This window comes from Thalassophryne amazonica, chromosome 19 (assembly GCF_902500255.1).
Source record: "Thalassophryne amazonica chromosome 19, fThaAma1.1, whole genome shotgun sequence".
Taxonomy (NCBI): Eukaryota; Metazoa; Chordata; class Actinopteri; order Batrachoidiformes; family Batrachoididae; genus Thalassophryne; species Thalassophryne amazonica.
The window spans coordinates 32,528,141-32,555,211 of NC_047121.1; the positions used below are offsets into that span (position 1 = coordinate 32,528,141).

The 27,071-nt window shown below is 39.7% G+C and overlaps 1 protein-coding gene across 1 annotated transcript in view; it reads right to left on the bottom strand.

Moving 5' to 3' along the window:
* pcnx1 (pecanex 1) overlaps positions 1-27,071 on the bottom strand; it is a 123,798-nt gene that overhangs the window by 45,385 nt on the left and 51,342 nt on the right. Inside the window, 9 exon segments of the mRNA XM_034159965.1 lie at positions 406-423; positions 425-498; positions 711-737; positions 740-812; positions 814-821; positions 6,305-6,476; positions 14,832-14,864; positions 22,460-22,613; positions 22,805-23,022. Of these exon segments, the coding sequence (XP_034015856.1) occupies positions 406-423; positions 425-498; positions 711-737; positions 740-812; positions 814-821; positions 6,305-6,476; positions 14,832-14,864; positions 22,460-22,613; positions 22,805-23,022 (777 nt within the window).

The window sequence follows — 27,071 nt, forward strand, 5'->3', positions numbered from 1 at the left end:
TGTGTGTAACTCAGTTTGTGATCTACCACTCAGACATGAAATTCAGGCTGACCTTCAAAGGAACAAACACAATGAGTATATACAACAATAAAATGATGCTCCTACAACATTAAAACAGAAATACTGTGACACTTTTATAGCAATTTTTACATGGTGCTGTACAGTATGGGCATTAAAGTAGAGATGATAATAATAATACCGTACTTTACCAAGTGTAGCAGATTTAGTATTATTTTACATTTCTTCCAAAAAAAAAAAAACCCCCCAAAAAACTATTGTGTTCACATTTTCATCGACAGACATTTGAGGCACAGAAAATGTGTCACAATCTTTTGCACAGTACTGTATCTGTGATGATATTGCTTCTAGATTATATTCAGACAGTGTCATTGACCTTCCTCTCACCTTCAGAGCGCCATAGCAGAAGCCCGTAGAGCAGAGCTACAGTGATGACGCTGCGAAGGACGCTGTACAGAGCTGACAGAAGGTTGGTGGAAGCTGCAGAGACCATATGAACACGTCAGAGAAACAAACGCTCAATGCAGCAGGCTGGGACAAAAAGGCTGGACAGAATGCAATCTGCCACTTCAGCGTCTAATGAAGCTAGCAATATGACAATATATGACGAGTGTGGACTAGTGCCTGTTGTCTCATCATGTAGAAGTCCAAATCACTTCTGCAATAAGGCTGTGGGACTACAAGTTACTCACCGTTGCCCCCAAACACATGGATGTCAGCTGCTCAAAGAGATACATGGCGAATGTGTTGACTTGTGGCAACAGCCCCACAAAGAAGATGACGGGAAAACACAGAGGTGAAGACTGTAAGGAGACACATCTAACGTTACACTATAGTCATTTTGACAAAATGTAGCTTTTTAAAAAAAATTATGCCACATGCTTATACAACCCCTGGCAAAATTGCCTCGGAGGATGTTCATTCAGTTGTTTAATTTTGTAGAAAAAAGGCAGATCACAGACATGACACAAAAACTAAAGTCATTTCAAATGGCAACTTTCTGCTTTAAGAAACACTATAAGAAATCAGGAAAATAATTGTGTGCAGATCAGTAACGTGTTACTTTTTAGACCAAGCAGAGGGAAAAACATATGGAATCACTCAAGTCTGAGGAATAAATTATGGAATCATGAAAAACAAAAGAACGCTCCAACACATCACTAGATTTTGTTGTACCACCTCGGCTTTTATAACAGCTTGCAGTCTCTGAGGCATGGACTTATGAGTGACAAACAGTACTCTTCATAATCTGGCTCCAACTTTCTCTGATTGCTGTTGCCAGATCAGCTTTGCAGGTTGGAGCCTTGTCATGGACCATTTTCTTCAACTTCCACCAAAGATTTTCAGTGGATTAAGATCTGGACTATTTGCAGGCCATGACATTGACCCAATGTGTCTTTTTGCAAGAATGTTTTCACAGTTTTTGCTCTATGGGCAAGATGCATTATCATCTTGAAAAATGATTTCATCATCCCCAAACATCCTTTCAATTGATGGGATAAGAAAAGTGTCCCAATATCAACGTAAACTTGTGCATTTATTGATGATGTAATGACAGCCATCTCCCCAGTGCCTTTACCCTGACATGCAGCCCCATATCATCAATGTCTGTGGAAATTTACATGTTCTCTTCAGGCAGTCATCTTTATAAATCTCATTGGAACGGCACCAAACAAAAGTTCCAGCATCATCACCTTGCCCAATGCAGATTCGAGATTCATCACTGAATATGACTTTCATCCAGTCATCCACAGTCCACGATTGCTTTTCCTTAGCCCATTGTAACCTTGTTTTTTCTGTTTAGGTGTTAATGATGGCTTTCGTTTAGCTTTTCTGTATGTAATCCCATTTCCTTTAGGCGGTTTCTTACAGTTCGGTCACCGACGTTGACTCCAGTTTCCTCCCATTCGTTCCTCATTTGTTTTGTTGTGCATTTTCGATTTTTGAGACATACGGCTTTAAGTTTTCTGTCTTGATGCTTTGATGTCTTCCTTGGTCTACCAATATGTTTGCCTTTAACAACCTTCCCATGTTTGTATTTGGTCCAGAGTTTAGACACAGCTGACTGTGAACAACCAACATCTTTTGCAACATTGCGTGATGATTTACCCTCTTTAAGAGTTTGATAATCCTCTCCTTTGTTTCAATTGACATCTCTGTGTTGCAGCCATGATTCATATCAGTCCACTTGGTGCAACAGCTCTCCAAGGTGTGATCACTCCTTTTTAGATGCAGACTAACGAGCAGATCTGATTTGATGCAGGTGTTAGTTTTGGGGATGAAAATTTACAGGGTGATTCCATAATTTATTCCTCAGAATTGAGTGAGTCCATATTTTTTCCCTCTGCTTGGTCTAAAAAAGTAACCGTTACTGACTGCCACAATTTCTTTCCTGATTCTTTATAGTGTTTCTTAAAGCCAGAAAGTTGCCATTGAAATTACTTTAGTTTTGTATCATGTCTGTGATCTGCTTTTTTTCTACAAAATTAAACAAGTGAATGAACATCCTCCGAGGCCGGTGATTTCATAATTATTGCAGGGGTTGTATATGTTCCATGCAGTATGTGAACTGCTCCAAAATATGACATTTCTGGAATGTGCTCTGGTGTCAGAACAAGGCTCAAAACCCGTCTCAGCTACCTAGTAACTTCACAGTTTATTTTGTCTTAAATAGTTCAGGGGTTAGGATTATCATAAGGGTCTGTCTCAGGCAGTGGTGGGCACTGTTTCACTAATGTGCTAACCGCTAATTATCAAAGCTAATTTTTTTGTTAGCAGATTGCCTTTTCAGCTAACTTCAAAAACTATCAGTAGACCAATGAGGTTCTGCTAAATTTAGTTTCGCTAATTTTTAGTCCACTAACGTTTTATTTGCTGGCATAGTAAGTAAAGTCGAACAGTCAAAAACATTTGTAAACCCTAAACTCACACGCTAGTTCTTCTCTTATGTGTTTTGCAGCAGTCAGGCAGCTGTGAGGAGCTGTCTTAACCCAACCCGACCCGACCCCAGCAGAAGGGGGCTGGCTGCTACAAAAAAAAAAAAAAATCATTTTCATTGACAGCATACAGAGCCCCTGACATGAGACAGAAGTCATGAAAAGCAAAGCAGGTTTGATTTATGGTTTGATTTAAAACCAAACTAAGTTCCAGATGGTTTAGTTATAACGTTATAACGCTATAACGGTTAAATGTCATTTTTTACAAAGTGCAAATATCACAAATATATTTTAGTTTAAAAGTAATGCTCTCATTCTAAATATCTGAGCATTAAAACTCAATGCCCAGGGGCATTATGGGAACTGAGCCTCCTCATCACTGGTTGGTTGTAAAAAACAAACAAAAAAAAAAACCCCAAAAAACAACACACTAGTTAACGTGTGTGTTGGTTTTACAAATAAATCTGTATTTGTAAATATGTATTTTTTATTTGTATATAAAAAAAAAAAAAGGCATCTGCAAAAACTGAAATTCTGTTTAAGTCTGACTGATACAGCGCACGGAATAGCGACTGTATGACATTTTGACCCAAAATGCATAGAACATCACTATCTACTGGATGGCAGTGTAAGTGTAAATAGCATCTAACTGTCATACAAGCAAAATTCCAATGAAGTTATGACATTGTGTGAAAGGTTATTTAAAAACAGAATACAATGATTTGCAAATCCTCAACTGAATACACCATAAAGACAAGCCATTCAATGTTCAAACTGATAAAAATGTATTGTTTTTGTGCACATATTAGCTCATTCTGAAATGGATACCTGCAACACGTTTCAAAAAAGCTGGGACAGTGGTAATGTTTACCACTGTGTTACATCACCTTTCCTTCTAACAGCACTCAATAAGCACTTGGGAGCTGAGGACACTAATTGTGAGTGTCATGATTGGGTATAAAAAGAGCATCCCCAAAAGTCTCAGCCATTCACAAGCAAAGATGGGGCGAGGATCACCACTTTGTGAACTGTGTGAAAAATAGTCCACCAGTTTAAGAACAATGTTTCTCAACGTTCAATTGCAAGGAATTTAGGGATTCCACCATCTACAGTCCATAATATAATCATTCAGAGACTTCCTACACGTTAGCGGCAAGGCCAAAAACCAACACTGAATGTCCATGACACGTGCATTAAAAACCAACATCATTGTGTGAAGGATCTTACTGCGTGGCCTCAGGAACACTTCAGAAAACCACTGTCATTAACACAGTTCACGCTACATCTACAAGTGCAAGTTAAAAGCTACCGTGCAAAGCGTAAGCCATACATCAACAACATCCAGAAACGTCGCTGCCTTCTCTGGGCCCGAGCTCATTTGAAATGGACGACGCAAAGTGGAAAAGTGTGCTGTGGTCTGATGAGTCCACATTTCAAATTGTTTTTGGAAATCATGGATGTTGTGTTCTCTGGACAATAGAGGAAAAAGACCATCCAGATTGTTACCAGCACATTGATGGATGGCACCATCAATGCTGAAAGGTACGTCCAGGTTTTGGAGCAATACATGCTGCCATCCAAGCAATGTCTTTTTCAGGGACATCGCTGCTTATTTCAGCAACACAATGCCAAGCCACATTCTGTACGTGTTACAACAGCGTGGGTTCGGAGTAAAAGAGTGCGGGTACTAGACTGGCCTGCCTGCAGTCCAGACCTGTCGCCCATTGAAAATGTATGGCGCATTATGAAGTGCAAAATACATCAAAGGAGAACCCGGACTGTTGAACAACTGAAGTCGTACATCAAGCAAGAATGGGAAAGAATTCCACCTACAAAGCTTCAACAATTAGTGTCCTCAGTTACCAAACACTTATTGAGTGTTGTTAGAAGGAAAGGTGATGTAACACAGTGGTAAATATACCACTGTCCCAGCTTTTTTGAAATGTGTTGCAGGCGTGCATTTCAAAATGAGCAAATATTTGACAAAAACAATAAAGTTTATTAGTTTGAACATTAAATATCTTGTCTTTGTGGTATATTGAATTGAATATAGGATGAAGAGGATTTGCAAATCATTGTATTCTGTTTTTATTTACATTTTACACAACGTCCCAACTTCATTGGAATTGGAGTTGTATGTGTCATACATACATTGATTGTGTTGGGTTTCTGATGGCCTTTGATTCTACTCAAAAGCACTGTCGGTGCTTAAATAAAAAAATGGCTTGTCAGTAGCTGACAGCGTACCGGAGTCAATACAGAAAGTTAGTGGTTATCGGTTAGCTGTAGATTACGCTAAATTTCCTATCAGTTTATCGTTATAAAAGCTAACTTTTCAGTTAGCGGTTTAGCAGTTATCAACGCTAACTTGTTGGTTAGCTGTGCCCACCACTGGTCTTAGGGCAGAAGTTGGGTAAATACATATGTCTGCTTCCGCACCACAGCTTTGTGCACTTTTGGTAGTCCTGTGCAGTAGCAGAATTCTGATATGGTCCAGTTCCCATTTTGGAATAGTCCAGATGTTCGAAATGAGTGGAACATGTCAATACTGTGAACAGCTCAAATTTACAAAATGCAGAGAACATACTGGGAATACCACAAATCTAAACTCTTCCAGAATGGGATCTGGACCACACGGAATTGTGTTACTGTGAAAGACTCCCAGAAATGCACAAAACGGTGGTCCTGAAAGGCAAATATTGTTCAAATTTCTGAACTTTTATGTATTTTCCAAGAATTATACCCTAACCTAGACTCTTGTTCTAACCATAACCCATTTAAGATAAAGTAATTTGCAAAGTTGTGAGCAGCCTTGGCAGGTTTAGAACTCCATTCTGATGCTGGAAACACTCCCAGAAATGGCAGTCATATGTCAGAACTTTAAAAACTTCCAAATGAATAAAAATTTCCTCCTCATTTTGCTATGGTTCACAAACGACATGGAACATATACATTACCAGCCTTCTTAAACTCCAGTCTTTTCCACGTGTATCAGTTTTTAGATGATGTGTATGGCAGAAACTGTCACTGTGGCTATTAACATGAGTTTACACACACGTAAAGTGGCATGGGTCTAAGATGTAGCAAATATTATTAAAATAAAGGCTTTATCATGAAAAATGTAGATTTCCACCTGGAAATCTAGACAGATTTTTTTTTTTTTTTTAAATGGAGAGAACTCAACTCAGATCACTGAATACATATATGTTTCAAATACATATAGTTTACTCCTTCATTTCCCACTTGTAAAGAACAGACCAGATTTTTTTGTGGAAATTGCAGTACTAAATTCACCCGATTGGACATAAATGCCACAGGGAAGAACAGCTACTTGCACCACTTAGCGTTACCTATGACAAGGTCCCTTGCAGAGGCGAGTATTAGCGAGCTGGTGAGAGCAACTCCATAGAGCGTGAAACGTGTTGAAGTGATCCTCTGACTGCTGTAGTGGAGAAGCCAAATGAGGCCACAGCACAGGCAGAAGTAGACAGGGCGGCTGTATGCTATGACGCGATTGTGGCCCCTAAGAGACAAGGAAATGACGATGTGAAGATTTGTGGAACAAGACCGGCTTACTGTCCCTACTGTAGGACAGAGCACCATGCCTGGAAAAACACAAATACTGTGACAAGAAGCATTTAAATGAGGAAGAAGAGGAACATGTGAAAAGGAGTAAGAAGAATCATGTTAATTTACACCTAAGTTACATGTTTACCTTTTAATTTCATTAAGCATTGTGTATATTGTATTTGTTAAATAATGTAAAGAACTTCCAGTTGTGAGATGTAGGAAGAGGACGCACTCGAGAGAACTCCTGGTTCATTTTTTTGCTACTCTCTTATCTTCCTAACCCTCTCTCAGAACCCTACATAGTTCTCTTTTGAGACTTGTGTATGTGTCCATCTACCAAAATAGCGTATTCTAGAACCTTAAATCAACTAACACCACGCGTACCACAGCTACACATGCAGCCACAGGGGCTCCAGGAAAGCTAGCATCATTTGCAGCTAGCAACCCATCGACATCGACCAAAGATTCAATGACACCTGAAGAACCTGCAGCTGCAACGCCCATTGCTATGGACCAACTGTCTTCAGAATGTGCAAAACAGAGGACCTCACTCCGGGATGACATCTCATTCTTGACCCAAGAAGCTATTAAACCATTACAGGCCTCACTGGATTCACTTAAAACAACACTGGACTCTCTTCAAAAATGCCTAACCTGAGTCTGTAAGTGGGGACAATTTTGAATGTTTAGCAGCAGCAGAATTGACCATCAATGGAGCTTCAAACCCCAAACCAGTCTCTGTTGGACAGATTGGACGATGTTGAGAACTGTTCCGGAGAACCACTGTCCCTATAGTAAACATCCCCGAAGGCATCACCACAGCAAAGATCCAGGTCAAGTTTATGTCAGAGTTATTGATGCAAGTCATGGGACCCAAAGTCTTTCCTGCACCACCTTAACTGGAGAGAGTCCACTGGACCCCAACCTTCAGGACCGGCCATGGGAAATCCCCCTGCACATTCCTGGTCTGCTTGTCCACATTTCAACAGAAAGAGGCTGTCCTGCGCTGGGCCCGAAATCATGAGCTGAAATATCAGGATATCACTATCTGGACTGTATCAGGATGTCAGCACAGTACTTGCTATGAACGGGCCACGTTCAATGGGGTGAAAGCCCTTTTAGCAGAAGAACATCACGTTTCAACTGCTGTACCCGGTCTGACTGTGTGTCATGTACCTGACACAGTGCTGATGTTAGTCTAGCCTGATTAAAGCTCAGAGGTTTTATGATGAGAAGGTCGCATCCTCCTGATTTATGATACGGACACTGACTAATGTTTAAAGCTGGACAATTTTGGATATAAGCTTTCATCAATAAAATCCCTGTTGTACAAGCAATCCATTTTCTATTTCAATTCATGTGTCCTCACACATATGGGACTATCTGCTCTGGAGATGTTATGTAACTCAACCATTATACAGACATAAAATTATTGCTGTAGTCCACTCTGTTTATTTTTCAACCTAAATATGACAAGGTTCTCACTGGGTGCCCTCCTGAGTACGTTTCAGAGGCTGCATTACCAGAAGTGTTTAGATATAGTGTATAGCTTGCAGCTTGCTTCAGGGAGAGAGACAAGTATAGACTGAGTTCTAATTTGACTTTTAATGTTGTTAAAGTGGGTTTGGGTTAAAGGAAGGGACACCCCTAGAGTTTTGCAAATCTTATTTTCACCTGTAATTAGAAACAATGTCTATGAAGGTGTATGTTCTGTCTCAACCAATTATTTTTTGTGTTGTTACTGTTATATTACCACTCTTCGTTGAACATGGTAGATAATACAAATTCAAGAAATGCTGCTGCACCGTTCATAAACTGGAATGTAAAAGGATTAAATGGGCCTGCAAAAACAGCTAGAATATTATTCACCTTAAATACTTAAAATGTGACATTGCGTTTCTCCAGAAGCCTGCATAGGGTAAGTGTTGCATTCAAATTTAAACACTAGAACACGTGGAACAGCCATATTGATGCATAAGCATATGCCAGTTTAATGCAACCACTGCTATTTCAGATCCACAAGGAAGATTTGTAATGGTACCTGAGCCCCTCTTTCACATGCTCATTGTTTTGGTAAATATCTATGCCCCAAACTGGGATGATGAGGATTGTATAACAAAAATTATCTCATCAATACCAAATTTAACCTCTCAATAATTATTTTTTGGCCCTGATCTGAACTGTGTAAATAATCCTGCACTGGATCATTCTACCCTCAAAGTTATGAAGACTTCAAAGATGGCTAAGTTGCTTGCAACTTTTATGGACCAAATAGGGAGTGATGACCCTTAGTGCTTTTTATTTCCACAAAATAAGTCCTTCTCTTTCATTTCCCCGATGCATCATTCATATACTAGAATAGATTATTTTTTCAAACCCTTCTTCCCTATGTTAGGAAAGCTGAATATTTCACCATAATTGAATCAGATCATGCCCCTGTGTTGGATCTTGAATTTCCTCTTTATAAATTGGAACGCACCCCCCCTTGGAAATTTGACAAACACTTACTATCTAATAGTGCCTTCAGTGAACTAATATCCCAGAAAATCGATGACTTTATAAAATCAAACCGAAAGGACAATATTTCCTCTTCTGCTTCTTTGGGAAACCCTGAAAGCTGTAATCAGGGGAGAGACTTATATCATTTCTGCCACAATGAATAAATGAATAGATCTAAACAGGAAGATCTTATTAAATTAATAATGTGGTGGGTGCTCAATACTCATTTCATCTTCCCTGTGAATGCTATAAAAGAAAATTAGACCTTCAAACACAATATTAATTTGTTATCAGCTGAAAAGACTGAATGGCTTTTGTTAAAATCAAGGGGATATGTTTATGAATATGGTGACAAAGCTGGGCTCTTTAGCTCATCAACTTAAGAGCCACTCAGCTGCTCAGCAAATCCTACAAATAAGGAAAATGAATGGTGAATTAACAATTGACTCAGGAGAAATTAATGACACATTCACCTCATTTTACATGAACTTGTATACATCACAGATGACAAATGACAGTAATGTAATGGAAATTTCTTTAACAACCTCCAGGCCCCTTCTATAAGCACAATGTACTGAGACTGAACTCCCATTACAACACACAGAAATCATCAACGCAATAATGTCAATGCAAAATGGTAAGACATCTGGCCCAGATGGGTATCAAATAGTGTTCTTTAAAAAATTCTCCAAGAACTTATCTAAACTTTTAAACATGTTTTAAGGACTCTGTATGCTGTGGATCGCTGACCCTGTTTTGAATATACCTCATACTGTCCATATTTTGGAGGGATGACGCACATTTTTTAGGATACAAACTGAACTTTAGCCAGAATAAATGCTACCCTGTTACTGACCTGGCTCTTCAAATACAGGACGGCGTCTTGCCATTTCATATGTCTAGAAATGGCTTTAGATACTTGGGCATTAAATTACAAGAGACATGCAGTGCCTTTATCAAGAAAACTATTGTCATCTATTTGAGAAAGTTAAATTAGGTCTAATAAAATAGAAAACACTCAATTGTCCTTTATAGGAAAAGTGAACTGTATCAAAATGAGTGTGCTTCCAAGATTCCTATATTTGTTTCAATGTATTCCACTCTATCTTCCAAAATCTTTCTTTAAATATATTGATAGGGCTTTTATTTCATTCATATGGGGTGGCAAGAAGCCCAGGAACATGTTTAGATGTACTACAGAGGCCCAAATTGCAGGGTGGCTAAGCTCTTCCAATCTCCTCCACCACTAGTGGGTCATATACGTTCAAAAAATCCTTTATTGGCTCCATACTCCTGATACAGACTGGTGTTGCTTGAAGCGACATCCTGTATCTCAACATGCCTTAATGCCCTGGTCACGTCCAATCTTCCCGTCCATTTTTAATTTTACTAATAATCCTAAAATGAAGCGCGCGCGCGCACACACACACACAGTGAGGAAAATAAATATTTGAACACCCTGCGATTTTTGCAAGTTCTCCCACTTAAAATCATGGAGGGGTCTGAAAATTTTCATCTTAGGTGCATGTCCACTGTGAGAGACATAATCTAAAAAAAAAAAAAAAAAAAAAAAAATCCGGAAATCACAATGTATGATTTTTTTTTTTAAATAATTTATTTGTATGTTATTGCTGCAAATAAGTATTTCAAGACCTGTGAAAATCAATGTTAATGTTTGGTAGAGTAGCCTTTGTTTGCAATTACAGAGGTCAAACGTTTCCTGTAGTTTTTCACCAGGTTTGGACACACTGCAGCAGGGATTTTGGTCCACTCCTCCCTACGGATCTTCTCTAGCTTTCAGGTTTGGAGTTTCAGCTCCCTCCAAAGATTTTCTATTGAGTTCAGGTCTGGAGACTGGCCAGGCCACTCCAAGACCTTGAAATGCTTCTTACGGAGCCCCTCCTTAGTTGCCCTGGCTGTGTGTTTGGGGTCACTGTCATGCTGGAAGACCCAGCCATGACCCATCTCAGTGCTCTTACTGAGGGAAGGAGGTTGTTTGCCAAAATCTCGCAATACATGACCCCATCCATCCTCTCTTCAATACGATGCAGCTGTCCTGTCCCCTTTGCAGTAGAGCACCCCCTGAGTATGATGTTTCCACCCCCATGCTTCACGGTTGGGATGGTTTTCTTGGGGTTGTTCTCATCCTCTAAACATGGTAAGTGGAGTTGATTTCAAAAAGCTCTATTCTGATCTCATCTGACCACATGACCTTCTTCCATGCCTCCTCTGGATCATCCAGATGGTCACTGGTGAACTTCAAACGGGCCTGGACATGTGCTGGCTTGAGCAGGGGGACCTTGCTGCCCTGCAGGATTTTAAACCATGACAGCATCATGTGTTACTACAACCCCTGGCAATAATTATGGAATCAAATCAGATCTGCTCGTTAGTCTGCATCTAAAAAGGAGTGATCACACCTTGGAGAGCTGTTGCACCAAGTGGACTGACATGAATCATGGCTCCAACACGAGAGATGTCAATTGAAACAAAGGAGAGGATTATCAAACTCTTAAAAGAGGGTAAATCATCACGCAATGTTGCAAAAGATGTTGGTTATTCACAGTCAGCTATGTCTAAACTCTGGACCAAATACAAACAACAAACAAGGCAAACATACTGGTAGACCAAGGAAGACATCAAAGCATCAAGACAGAAAACTTAAAGCAATATGTCTCAAAAATCGAAAATGCACAACAAATGAGGAACGAATGGGAGGAAACTGGAGTTAACGTCTGTGACCGAACTGTAAGAAACCACCTAAAGGAAATGGGATTTACATACAGAAAAGCTAAACGAAAGCCATCATTAACAACTAAACAGAAAAAAACAAGGTTACAATGGGCTAAGGAAAAGCAATCGTGGACTGTGGATGACTGGATGAAAGTCATATTTAGTGATGAATCTCGAATCTGCATGGGCAAGGTGATAGTGGAACTTTTGTTTGGTGCCGTTCCAATGAGATTTATAAAGATGACTACCTGAAGAGAACATGTAAATTTCCACAGTCATTGATGATATGGGGCTGCATGTCAGGTAAAGCCACTGGGGAGATGGGTGTCATTACATCATCAATAAATGCACAAGTTTGTGTTGATATTTTGGACACTTTTCTTATCCCATCAATTGAAAGGATGTTTGGGGATGATGAAATCATTTTTCAAGATGATAATGCATCTTGCCATAGAGTAAAAACTGTGAAAACATTCCTTGCAAAAAGACACATAGGGTCAATGTCATGGCCTGCAAATAGTCCGGATCTTAATCCAATTGAAATCTTTGGTGGAAGTCAAAGAAAATGGTCCATGACAAGGCTCCAACCTGCAAAGCTGATCTGGCAACAGCAATCACAGAAAGTTGGAGCCAGATTGATGAAGAGTACTGTTTGTCACTCATTAAGTCCATGCCTCAGAGACTGCAAACTGTTATAAAAGCCAGAGGTGGTGCAACAAAATACTAGTGATGTGTTGGAGCGTTCTTTTGGTTTTCATGATTCCATAATTTATTCCTCAGAATTGAGTGATTCCATATTTTTTTTTCCCTCTGCTTGGTCTAAAAAAGTAACCGTTACTGACTGCCACAATTTTTTTTTCCTGATTTCTTATAGTGTTGAAAGTTGCCATTTGAAATGAATTTAGTTTTGTGTCATGCCTGTGATCTGCTTTTTTTTATACAAAATTAAACAACTGAATGAACATCCTCCGAGGCCGGTGAGTCCATAATTTTTGCCAGGGGCTGTAATGTAATCTTTGTGACTGTGGTCCCAGCTCTCGTCAGGTCACTGACCAGGTCCTCCTGTGTAGTTCTGAGCTTTCTCAGAATCATCCTTACCCTACAAAGTGAGATCTTGCATAGAATCCCAGACCGAGGGAGACTGACAGCCATCTTGTGTTTCTTCCACTTTCTAATAAATAATCATAACAGTTGTTGTCTTCTACCAAGCTGCTTGCCTGTTGTCCTGTAGTCCATCCCAGCCTTGTGCAGGTCTACAGTTTTGTCCCTGGTGTCCTTAGACAGCTGTCTGGTCTTGACTATGGTGGACAGGTTGGAGTGTGATTGATTGAGTGTGTGTCTTTTATACAGGTAACAAGTTCAAACAGGTGCAATTAATACAGGTAAAGAATACAGAATAAGAGGGCTTCTTAAAGAAAAATTAACAGGTCTGCGTGAGCCAGAATTGTTGCTGGTTGGTAGGTGTTCAAATACTTATTTGTAGCAGTAACATACAAATAAATTATTTAAAAAAATCTCATCGGCTTCACGCTAGTGTCCAAGAATAAGCAGCAGCCCGATGGGCCTCAGTGTCTATATTGGATTTATTATTTTAACACCACAACTGTTACAACTCTGGATTTTACCCACTTGGAACCTTTGAGGGTCATGATTTCTTTTGTACCAATCATGTCTTTTAATGTATAACCACCAAAGAACAGACCTTTGATCTCACTGTCAACAAGTAATTCCAGATGAAAGAAGTCACTATCATGCCCTATTTGAGATCAGCACCAATGATTGTGTGTGTGTGTGTGTGTGAGAGAGAGAGAGAGAGAGAGAGAGAGAGTGTGAGTGAGTGAGAGAGAGAAAAATGGAAAATACTGTATTAAGAAACCTAATGATCTCATATGACATTAAATGATAAAATACGTATATATACTTTCTGCAATAACAAAATAGCTAGAAGGATGACGCCAAGTGTATGAATAACCAAACCGACTGTCATATGCTGATTTCTATGTGATGTCATGATGATATCACGATGTGTCGTCTGACAGTACACAATCCAAAAAACACACTTTTCTCAGTAACCCTGAAACAAGACAAGCTCTAAGGATGGTCTAGAGTGCATATGACCCAGAAAAAAAAACGTTATACTCTAATGTCATATGAAATCATTGTGACATCACATATACATTGGAACATGGCATTCCTAACCTTGACCTTCATATTAATGTCACAGTGAGATGTTAGTAAGTCACATATGCACTATGAATGAAATCAGTCAAGCAGTGCTTGAGGCATTCATCCAGACATGCACTCGTGCACAGTTATTCCAACTGTCTCACAAACCCCTCCTGGGAGCTCAACTAATGACATGTGACTTTGCTGTACAATTCAGAAAAATGATCATAATGATAAGACATTATTTTCACTGAATTAATTCAATAGCACCAATGTTATATGGGCTTGGAAACTGTCACAGGCATAAAACAGAAATAGCAGTGAGTGTAAGATTTCACAAGAGCTGAAGAGTGACTATCTGCAATGTGCACTTCATTCCATGTCTCTGCTGTCCAAATAAAATAAAAAAAGTATCTACTATATGACCAGCTATCATTTCTGAACATCTGATAATGGGGTTGTGAAAAACAGGAAAAAAATAAAATGTTTGAGGTGCCAGAATCGGACAGTGTGGACGGAAGAGAGGAAAGAGACAGAAAGATCAAGAGTGCGAGCTACGGCTGAAACTCTGTCCGTCTATTTAAAGCTTGTGCCTGCAGCCAAGTCGGACCTGCATTAATAAGAGACGCGGTTTGAGAGGAGGCCGTTGGCGCAGGAGAGGGGAGGAGAAAAGCAACACCAGCTTCACAAACCACAGCAACAATAAAATCCTGAAAACTCAATAAAGGCAACTGATTTCTCTTTTTACTTCCATCTGTCCAGGGTCTTCTGTTGTGCAGGGCCTGTGGTTTAACCTTTCGGAACCTTACAGCTGATTGTAAATTAAATGAAAAAGCATCATGTCTTAAATTTAAAGAATGTCGATACTTTAATTTGGTCAAAGTTTTAGATATGGAAAACTGTACTTACATGTCGGGGGGAAGAAGAGTCTGGCTGAACACTCTGCCAAATATAAAGAAGGAAACCAATCAGACCTGTATTGAACAGGAACTATCGTCACATGTCCTCAAGTTTAATCATGTTTGAGTCACTAACAAAGCTTCTGGGGCATACCAAAGTCTGGGTCGGGGAGAAGATGCATCACTAATTTACAAAATAAATTCCTTATTCGTGTCAAATATTCTAATGAAAGTTCACAGTTACCCACTTTAGTAAGCAAAGCTGCGTTACTCGAATGTGTGATCCATTTAGATTTTGCCCTTAAAATTAAATTACCATTTCTAAGCAGTGTTAAAACAGCAAGCCAGGTCCATAGTGTTCAGTGGATGGTTGTCACAATGGTATGCATGTGCTGCAAAACTGGAAAAAGCAAATTTACCCAGTACATGAGTGCAAACAAGGCACCGCACATTGTATTTGCAATCCGCCATACATCCTACACACTTTCCCAAGGGAATTGCAAGATCCCGAAGGACGTGCTGAGTGGACAAACTAGTAAGTTATAATGATTATTTTTGCTTTTTTCTGTTACATATCCAAATAAACACAGCTAAATATTTGATAATGTAATGTCTATATTACAGTATACTACCACACATAGTGGGCCCAGCCTATAGGCAGTATAGACAATTGCTAAGGTCGGCGTCCATCCAGGAGGTGGTGCCACAAATAAGGAAAAAAAAAAAAAAGTCAACTTTCACTGTTCTTATATTAAAACTAGTCAATACAATTTTCCTGTTAGTATATGGTAAGGTATAAATAAACATAAGCCAATATTGATTAACTACATAGCAAAACCTATTAAATAATAATGATGATAATGATAATAGTGTGGCAAGCTGCATGGAAGAACAAGCACTTTTGTCTTTTCTGCATTCTGCCACAAGGAGGCACCATTATCTTTACAGACAACACAGAGACAATAGGGGAAGTCATCAAATACATTACACTTTACACTTATGGTATTAACAATATGACACTCAACCAAAATGACTAAACCAATTTTACTACAAAACACAATAAATCAACAACAGTAACAACACTGTTAAACCAACACTAACCACAATAACAACAATTAAAATTCCAAAACCCAGAACTCCCATAATGCATTAATGCATTGCAGCACAACAAGTTACATACTTAGCGACTGGCCAGTAGTTTTCCTCGTTGCCCCCCTCTCAAGTGTCTGATGAGCTTTTCTGGTTTATTACGTCAGTGCAACATAAGCCTGTTGTACACCGGGCCTGCTTCGATTTGTATGCTGCGTATCCAATAGCGCAGGAATGTCTACGTCAGATGTGCGCAGCAGCGGGGGGGGGGGGGGAGCTTGAGGAGGTGAGAGCGCTGAGAAGCTCAGCTGCAGCCAGACTAAAATGAGCAGGTGTGCGCTCTGATTTCTCTTCTAGTTTGTATTTCTTCTTGTGCAGCACTGCAGGTATGCACTTTGATTTCTGTTAAAGTTTATCATTCTACCTGTGACCGCGGAGCTGCAGCCAGCTTTCGCGCGTGAACTGTCCGTGAGTGTACGTGGAGATGTCCTCCGTAAGGAGTTATACTGGATGTGGACATGTCCTGTCGCTGGCAATCAGTCTGTGAGCAGGACTTATTGCTCTTTGAGCAGTATAGTTTTACTGCATTGTGTACACGGTATAAAAAGTTAGACAACAATCCTGCGTGATTTATAGCTCAGCAACAATGAAGCACAGCAGGAATCATAAATTGGCGTGGGGTAGCGTTATATTGTGTGGGTGTGGCATCCAGTCACGTTAAGTACTGTTAAGTTGCCTCAACTTGCAAGAAAACTACTTCCTTTGTGCATCCTGTGCTTGACGCAGAAAAAAAAAATTAAAAATGTTTAATTTTTTGCATCAGTTTCGCGTTGCCCTTTGTGTTACTCACAGTTTTGTGGCACTAAGCTGCATCAACTTGGCACTAGGTTGCATCAATTTGACACAATGCAAAGCAGGCCCGGTGTGAAAAGCACCATAACAACAATGTCAAACAGCCCAAACAGTCTGGTGCCCAGGGGAGGAAACAAAAAGAAAAGAAGAGAATGGAAAAATGGTTCCAAGACAAAAGTAAAGTAAAAATAATGAAGCAATCACCAAGCCGATTGCTAAGACTGTAAATTGTTGTGCTGCAATGCATTATGGGAGTTTGGGAACATAAGTGTAAAATGTAGTGCATTTTATGACTTCTGCCATTGTCTCTGTCATGTTGTGTGAAAAGATAATAGCACCTCCTTGTGACTGAGTGTGGAAAAGGCAAAAGCTTTGGTCTAAGTTTTTTTTTTTTTTTTTTTTATGTAAATCGCTCCATAATATGATGAATTATTTTTTGGGGGTGCCATTAAAAATCTTGCCTAGGGCGCCAAATTGATTAGGGCCGGCACTGCTACCAAAGCTGATGATTATAGTGTCACAGTGTGATGTACAGTGCACTGCTTACCAGAGGTGGGACAAAGTCACTGTCAAGTCATTCTCAAATCATGAATTGGCAAGTCTCAATCAAGTCTGAAGTCAGCTTACAAACAACTGGTGGTCATTATGACTTGGACCTGACTTGAGACTTGCCAATCATGACTTGCTGGTGACTTCATCCCACCTCTGCTGCTTACCATGTTCATATATATATATATATATATATATATATATATATATATATATATATATATATATATACACTCAACAAAAATATAAACGCAACAGGTTTGGTTTTGCTCCCATTTTGTATGAGATGAAAGATCTAAAAAGATCTCAAAGATCTAAAACTTTTTCCACATACACAATATCACCATTTCCCTCAAATATTGTTCACAAACCAGTCTAAATCTGTGATAGTGAGCACTTCTCCTTTGCTGATATAATCCATCCCACCTCACAGGTGTGCCATATCAAGATACTGATTAGACACCATGATTAGTGCACAGGTGTGCCTTAGACTGTCCACAATAAAAGGCCACTCTGAAAGGTGCAGTTTTGTTTTATTGAGGGGTGATACCAGTCAGTATCTGGTGTGACCACCATTTGCCTCATGCTGTGCAACACATCTCCTTCGCATAGAGTTGATCAGGTTGTCAATTGTGGCCTGTGGAATGTTGGTCCACTCCTCTTTAATGGCTGTGCGAAGTTGCTGGATATTGGCAGGAACTGGTACACGCTGTCGTATACGCCAGTCCAGAGCATCCCAAACATGCTCAATGGGTGACATGTCCGGTGAGTGTGCCGGCCATGCAAGAACTGGGACATTTTCAGCTTCCAAGAACTGTGTACAGATCCTTGCAACATGGGGCCGTGCATTATCCTGCTGCAACATGAGGTGATGTTCTTGGATGTATGGCACAACAATGGGCCTCAGGATCTCGTCACGGTATCTCTGTGCATTCAAAATGCCATCAATAAAATGCACCTGTGTTCTTCGTCCATAACAGACGCCTGCCCATACCATAACCCCACTGCCACCATGGGCCACTAGATCCACAACACTGACATCAGAAAACCTGATTTCTTATACTGTTTCTTAAAGCCAGAAAGTTGCCATTTGAAATGACTTTAGTTTTATGTCATGTCTGTGATCTGCTTTTTTCTACAAAATTAAACAACTGAATGAACATCCTCCGAGGCCGGTGATTCCATAATTTTTGCCAGGGGTTGTATATTCAATTGAATACACCACAAAGACAAGATATTTAATGTTCAAACTGATAAACTTTATTGTTTTTGTGCAAATATTTGCTCATTTTGAAATGGATGCCTGCAACATGTTTCAAAAAAAAAAAAAAAATACCTTTCCTTCTAACAACACTCAATAAGCATTTGGGAACTGAGGACACTAATTGATGTATGACTTCATTTGTTCAACAGTCCGGGGTCTCCTTTGTCACATTTTGCGCTTCATAATACACCACACATTTTCAATGGGCGACAGTTTTGGACTGCAGGCAGGCCAGTCTAGTACCCGCACTCTTTTACTACAAAGCCACGTTGTTGTAACACGTGCAGAATATGGCTTGGCATTGTCTTGCTGAAATAAGCAGGGACGTCCCTGAAAAAGACATTGCTTGGATGGCAGCATGTGTTGCTCCAAAACCTGGATGTACATTTCAGAATTGTTGGTGCCATTACAGATGTGTAAGTTGCCCATGCCATGGGCACTAACACACCCCCATACCATCACAGATGCTGGCTTTGGAACTTTGCACTGCTAACAATCTGGATGGTCTTTATCCTCTTTTGTCCGGAGGACACAACGTCCATGATTTCCAAAAACAATTTGAAACATGGACTCATCAGACCACAGCACACTTTTCCACTTTGCATCTGATCATTTCAAATGAGATCGGGCTGAGGGAAGGTGGGGCGTTTCTAGATGTTGTTGATGTATGGCTTTCGCTTTGCATGGTAGAGTTTTAACTTGCACTTGTAGATGTAGCGACGAACTGTGTTAACTGACAATGGTTTTCTGAAGTGTTCCTGAGCCCACACGGTAAGATCCTTTACACAATGATGTCTGTTTTTAATGCAGTGCCACCTGAGGGATTGAAGGTCACGGGCAGTCAATGTTGGTTTTCAGCCTTGCCACTTACATGTACAAAGTTCTCCGGATTCTCTGAATCTTCTGATTATATTATGGACTGTAGATGATGGAACCCCTAAATTCCTTGCAACTGAACGTTGAGAAACATTGTTCTTAAACTGCTGGACTACTTTTTCATGCAGTTGTTCAGAAAGTGGTGATCCTCACCCCATCTTTGCTTGTGAATGGCTGAGCCTTTTGGGGATGCTCCTTTTATACCCAATCATGACACTCACCTGTTTCGAATTACGTGTTCTTTGAACATTCATCAACTTTCCCAGTCTTTTCTTGCCCCGTCCCAACTTTTTTGAAATGTGTTGCAGGCATCGATTTCAAAATGAGCAAATATTTGCACAAAAACAACAAAGTTTATCAGTTTGAACATTAAATATCTTGTCTTTGTGGTGTGTGTATATATATATATATATATATATATATATATATATATATATATATAAAATCTATCTAAAAATATAAATCTAAAAATATATATAAAATCACTTGACCTGAAAATGGACAGGTCTCAGACATGTCTGGAAATGGACAGGCCTCAGACTGTGTACCCTGTGTGTTGCATGGTCATGGAAGTTTTGCTAATCTTTCATCTTTCCCTATGACATTTAAAATTAATATCTGCATACATACAGCTTGGCCATTTGCTTGTTGCCCATGTCTCATTTTCCCAACCATCTGACAGTTATAACAGACTGGAAATCATCAAATGACAACCGTCAACTTCAAACGTCAGTAAAGACTTACAGGCTTTCTTCGTTGCCTCCCGTTTGTCTTCTTCAGCTAATTCTACAGGGCAATTTGTAGTTTGAGTGCATAACACAGGGTCACAAGTTCTTTCTTCCGCTTCCCACCTATTTTGTAGGTTTTGCCATATTTTACAAAATTCTTTCAAAACATTAACTTTCCAGGGCTTTAATGCCTTTTGAATCTCATTCCAGTCTTCTGCTGCAGCATAAGTAAAGGATAGTTCTCCATATTTAGATTTGATTTTAGGTACATTAAGCAAGATGAGTTGGGCTGAGCGTGTACTACATGGAGTTATAGAAACTTGCAATAAATTACTGAGATAAGGTGGAGATAGACCTAATAGACATTTATAAATAAACACATACCAGTGGAAATTCATTTGGTTTTGTAAAGATGACCAGTTAACAGTAGAATACAGATTACAATGATTTGTACAAAAAGAGGCATTTGTTATAAAACGTAAGGCAGAGTAGTACATAACAGCAAGTTTATGCAATGAAGACTTAGGAGCTAGTCTGTATATTATGTCCCCGTAGTCAAATATAGGCATGATTGTCATAAGGACCAATATTTTCCAAGCAGAGGAGGTGAAAGATGAACGCATGTGATAAAGGAAGGCAAGTTTAGACTTAATTTTTGATTGTAATCTATCAATGTGCTGCAAAAATGAGAGACAACAGTCTAGCCAGATACTCAGGTATTTGTATTCAGAGACTTGCTCAATCATAGTGCCATTTAGTGTGGTAATGCCATTTAGTGTGGTAAGAGTCAATGATTTTAAAAAAACTTTTCCTTCCGAACCACATGACTTTTATTTTATTGGCATTCAACACAAGTTTCAAAGAAGACAAAGCCTGTAGGATTGTGTTGAAGCTCCTCTTAAATGAAGCTGCTACTGCCTCTGGGATGGGCAGATATATACAGGATAGTGTCATCTGCCTAGAGGTGAATGGATGAGCCAAGTGTTACTGCTGATAATTGATTTATATAAACTGAGAATAGGGTAGGCCCTTAGCAATTTTTCTAATACTGCTTGTTCTAAGACTGGTTGTAGACTAAAGGTACGTATGCTGGAGATAAAGGTTGATTCCAACTGTGTAGTTCTGCGATGAGGATTGAAAGTAATTGCAGATTCATAAATGAAGCAGGATTTTATGAAATGTTCATTGAAAATATTAGTAATTCATTCTTTGTTTGAGATTATGACATCATCTACTTTGATTGATAGAGGCAACTGAGCTGAGGGCTTGTTTTCAAGCTCTCTCACTGTTTTCCAAACTTTTTTGGATTGGATCCAAACAGAGAATTTATTTTTAAAATAAGATTTTGCATTTCTGACAGCTTGTGTGGTTTTATTTCTTATTTGTCTAAAATTTTACCAATCTGCACATAATTCTAATTTTTTTAGCCTTCCGCCATGCAGCATTCTTTTGTTGCACTAGTATTGTGAGCTCATTTTGAAACCAAGGACTATTGCGATTTTTAATTCTCATTTTCTTGATAGGGGCATGTTTGTTAATAACTGAATTGAACAATTCATAAAACATGGTCTAAGCTTCATTTACTGTGGGTATTAAGCTTACTCTAGACCAATCCACATTTGACAGATCATGAAGAAAGGCATTTGACAAATGCGAGCTGGTTGTTTTATAGTACAGTTTGACTGAACACATGCTATCCAACAATGGTCATTAACATCACTACAGAATACTCCAGATTGGTACATATGAGGGGTGGTCGTTAGGATAATATCGATAAGTGTTACCCTTTGGGGATTCTTTGGATCATATCTTGTTGGGTGATCAAATATTTGGTTTCGATTTAAAGAGTCAAAATGTAAAAGGAAAAAATTGTAAAAGTACTAGCTGGGGCTGATGGTGGGCAGTAACATCCAGCCACTGACAATGAATAATTGTTTGACAAGGTAATTTTTAAGATTAACAAATCAAACTGCTTAGGGAGTGACTCTGAAAGTGCAATAGTGCAATAATAATGTTCTTTAACATAGATAGCTACCCCCCACCCTTGGAAGATCTATCTTGCCTATATAAGTTGTAGCCAGGTATGTATAGCTCAGAGTAAGGTATTAAATGCCTTAACCATGTCTCAGTAAGGACTAAAACCTCAGGATATGTACAGTAAACCCAGGTTTTCAATTGGCCAATTTTGGGCAAGAGACTCCTTATGTTTACATGCAAGAATCCAAAGCTTGTACGGGAGCAAAAGTCTTCTTAAGACAAATTTGAATGTGGTAAACCAACCTTAAGTAAGGAATACTGACAACTTGCAATGACAAGGCAGAACTGAAAAATCCAGATGTCAGTAAAGAATCCCTGGATGAGCAGGACTGATCCAAGGAAAGCCACCAGGACAGCCAGCACAACGGCCAGCACGTTCTCCAAAACCTCACGGTTCCTATTGTACAGTAGACAAATCCAGACCATAACAAACATATTAAAAAGCTTGAAAACAAATGATTTATTTCATTTATGCTTATTATAAAAAAGGGTCATAAGCTACTATGACATTTAAATGGACCAGATCCAAGAATACCTCTAAAAACAGTGAAATGCAGCTAAAGGTGACGACTTGTTGCCCTTCTTTACCTGTCAAACAGTGCCAGCAGGGTGAGTCTGTCAAAGTGCAGGCCAACCCACAGGTATGGCAGAAGCCACAAGCGATAATACTGCCTGGCCTTGCTGGTGGCAGTAGTGGCTGCAGAGTCCCCTTGGCCCAAAGATGTATCCTGGAGGTCCGGACTCAGATCTGCATCCTGCTGCTCCAGCAGCTCTGGGTCCATTGACAGCAGACGGTTCAGACGAATCTGAGGCAGCGAGAGCTGTCCTATAGTCAGCGCTAGGTCAAGTCCAGTCAAAATTATCACTGCATCATCTTCTTCTACAATAAAATCTAGGTACTACACATGGCAAATAATGAACAGAAAGATTAAACTGTTAAGTATAAACGCAACATGGATGTTTTTCTAAATATACAACTTGAGTGTTGACATTCATAAAGATCAATCACTGATCTAATTAAAACTTTACGAGTATTATTATTATTTTGCATTGTAGAACAATATCAGACATGTATACGCCAGGATATAAAGAACTTTAAAGTCTGGTTCCATAGCCAACTGGAAGCCAGTGTACAAGTTTTAATGTTGTTCAGTGAATTGTTTTTGGCCTGATGTAGTTAGACTAAGGAAAAAAAATAAAAAAAAAAAATAAATAAATAAATAAATAAATAAATGGAGAAAGGAACCAAAATGACCCCCCAACACACACACACACACACACACACACACACACACACACACACACACACACACACACACACACACACACACACACACACACACACAGTGTTATACTAATTGATTGCATGCATTATACATCAGTAATAAATCAGTTGTGATGATGAAATAACTGATCTGTAAGTCAAATCATCTTCCCTTGAAGACATCACACCAGATTTATTTTCCTGCATGCTTCATTCGTGTGCTACTATTGGTGTAGTTGCAGCAAAATCCATCAACCGGTTCGTAGTTGCAGTTACAAGATATATCCATCCAAATTTTTGTTTGCAGGGCGCACAGTGGCAGCATGACCATGCATTAATACCTTTATACATATAATACCATTATACCCTTATAATACCTTTATAATACCATTATACACATATGCATAATCTTATCTTCTTTGCTCCTAGGGGAACATATAGTTGTCACAAGATCTCCCCATACAGGAAGGTTCTTGGCTTTCATTTCTGCCTTTCCCCGGGGACATTTCCAGTTTTCTGTGTTTAGTTGTTATTGTTCTACACCAGGGGGTCTTTGGTCTTCCTCTTTCTCTGTAGTGTTCAGCAAAGTGCTACTTTGGTGATTCTGGGACCAGACCGTATCTAGTGTGCTTGGGATCATTGATTGGCTCTAGATTGGTGTGGCTCTCTGTTGGGACTGTTTACACTGAGACTGCTACCTGCTGCTTTGGACTTGAATTAACAGTCTTTTTCAAGACTTTTTTTTACCTTTTTTTTTTTTTTTTTTACTTTTTTACTGTGCTCCAACGCCTAAGGAAGACCTCTAACGGTCGAAACATCGCGACGGAGCACTTTTATCTGCTAACTTTCATCAGCGTTGGCAAGCTGACTAGCTTGCTAATGCTTTCGTTTTTTATTTATTTATTTATTTATTTATTTTTTTCTCTTTTAGCACTGTTGTCGTGCGTTGCCTGTGCTGCTTCATGGCCTGTTTGGTGCCTTGATTGGGGCACTCCTTCTGCTGAATCACCTTTAAATTATTTACACATTATTCACTTTGTGTGTTTTTAGGAATCCGCTAGGTTGCGTAGCTACTAGCTCTTAGCCGATTTAGCATGGCGGCTTCTCCTGTCTCTCCCGCACTTTTCTGCTCTGGGTGTGAAATGTTTAGTTATTCCTCGGCCTCCTTTAGCAGTAACGGTACTTTATTCGTAGCTTTGGAGGCCAGGCTGGGCGAACTGGAGACTCGGCTCCGCACCGTGGAAAATTCTACAGCTAGCCAGGCCCCTGTAGTCGGTGCGGACCAAGGTAGCTTAGCCGCTAGTTCCCCCCTGGCAGATCCCGGGCAGTCGGGAAAGCAGGCTGACTGGGTGACTGTGAGGAGGAAGCGTAGCCCTAAACAGAAGCCCCGTGTACACCGCCAACCCGTTCACATCTCTAACCGTTTTTCCCCACTCGACGATACACTCGCCGAGGATCAAACTCTGGTTATTGGCGACTCTGTTTTGAGAAATGTGAAGTTAGCGACACCAGCAACCATTGTCAATTGTCTTCCGGGGGCCAGAGCAGGCGACATCGAAGGACATTTGAAATTGCTGGCTAAGGCTAAGCGTAAATTTGGTAAGATTGTAATTCACGTCGGCAGTAATGACACTCGGTTACGCCAATCGGAGGTCACTAAAATTAACATTAAATCGGTGTGTAACTTTGCAAAAACAATGTCGGACTCTGTTGTTTTCTCTGGGCCCCTCCACAATCGGACCGGGAGTGACATGTTTAGCCGCATGTTCTCCCTGAATTGCTGGCTGTCTGAGTGGTGTCCAAAAAATGAGGTGGGCTTCATTGATAATTGGCAAAGCTTCTGGGGAAAACCTGGTCTTGTTAGGAGAGACGGCATCCATCCCACTTTAGATAGAGCAGTTCTCATTTCTAGAAATCTGGCCAATTTTCTTGGATCCTCCAAACTGTGACTGTCCAGCGTTGGGACCAGGAGGCAGAGCTGTGGTCTTATACACCTCTCTGCGGCTTCTCTCCCCCTGCCGTCCCCTCATTGCCCCATCCCCGTGGAGACGGTGCCTGCTCCCAGACCACCAATAACCAGCAAAAATCTATTTAAGCATAAAAATTCAAAAAGAAAAAATAATATAGCACCTTCAATTGCACCACAGACTAAAACAGTTAAATGTGGTCTATTAAACATTAGGTCTCTCTCTTCTAAGTCCCTGTTGGTAAATGATATAATAATTGATCAACGTATTGATTTATTCTGCCTAACAGAAACCTGGTTACAGCAGGATGAATATGTTAGTTTAAATGAGTCAACACCCCCGAGTCACACTAACTGGCAGAATGCTCGTAGCACGGGCCGTGGCGGAGGATTAGCAGCAATCTTCCATTCCAGCTTATTAATTAATCAAAAACCTAGACAGAGCTTTAATTCATTTGAAAGCTTGTCTCTTAGTCTTGTCCATCCAAATTGGAAGTCCCAAAAACCAGTTTTATTTGTTATTATCTATCGTCCACCTGGTCGTTACTGTGAGTTTCTCTGTGAATTTTCAGACCTTTTGTCTGACTTAGTGCTTAGCTCAGATAAGATAATTATAGTGGGCGATTTTAATATCCACACAGATGCTGAGAATGACAGCCTCAACACTGCATTTAATCTATTATTAGACTCTATCGGCTTTGCTCAAAAAGTAAATGAGTCCACCCACCACTTTAATCATATCTTAGATCTTGTTCTGACTTATGGTATGGAAACAGAAGATTTAACAGTATTCCCTGAAAACTCCCTTCTGTCTGATCATTTTTTAATAACATTTACATTTACCCTGATGGACTACCCTGCAGTGGGGAATAAGTTTCATTACACTAGAAGTCTTTCAGAAAGCGCTGTAACTAGGTTTAAGGATATGATTCCTTCGTTATGTTCTCTAATGTCATATACCAACACAGAGCAGAGTAGCTACCTAAACTCTGTAAGGGAGTTAGAGTATCTCGTCAATGGTTTTGCATCCTCTTTGAGGACAACTTTGGATGCTGTAGCTCCTCTGAAAAAGAGAGCTTTAAATCAGAAGTGTCTGACTCCGTGGTATAACTCACAAACTCGTAGCTTAAAGCAGATAACCCGTAAGTTGGAGAGGAAATGGCGTCTCACTAACTTAGAAGATCTTCACTTAGCCTGGAAAAAGAGTTTGTTGCTCTATAAAAAAGCCCTCCGTAAAGCTAGGACATCTTTCTACTCATCACTAATTGAAGAAAATAAGAATAACCTCAGGTTTCTTTTCAGCACTGTAGCTAGGCTGACAAAGAGTCAGAGCTCTATTGAGCTGAGTATTCCATTAACTTTAACTAGTAATGACTTCATGACTTTCTTTGCTAACAAAATTTTGACTATTAGAGAAAAAATTACTCATAACCATCCCAAAGATGTATCGTTATCTTTGGCTGCTTTCAGTGATGCCGGTATTTGGTTAGACTCTTTCTCTCCGGATGTTCTGTCTGAGTTATTTTCATTGGTTGCTTCGTCCAAACCATCGGCATGTTTATTGGACCCCATTCCTGCCAGGCTGCTCAAGGAAGTCCTACCATTATTTAATGCTTCAATCTTAA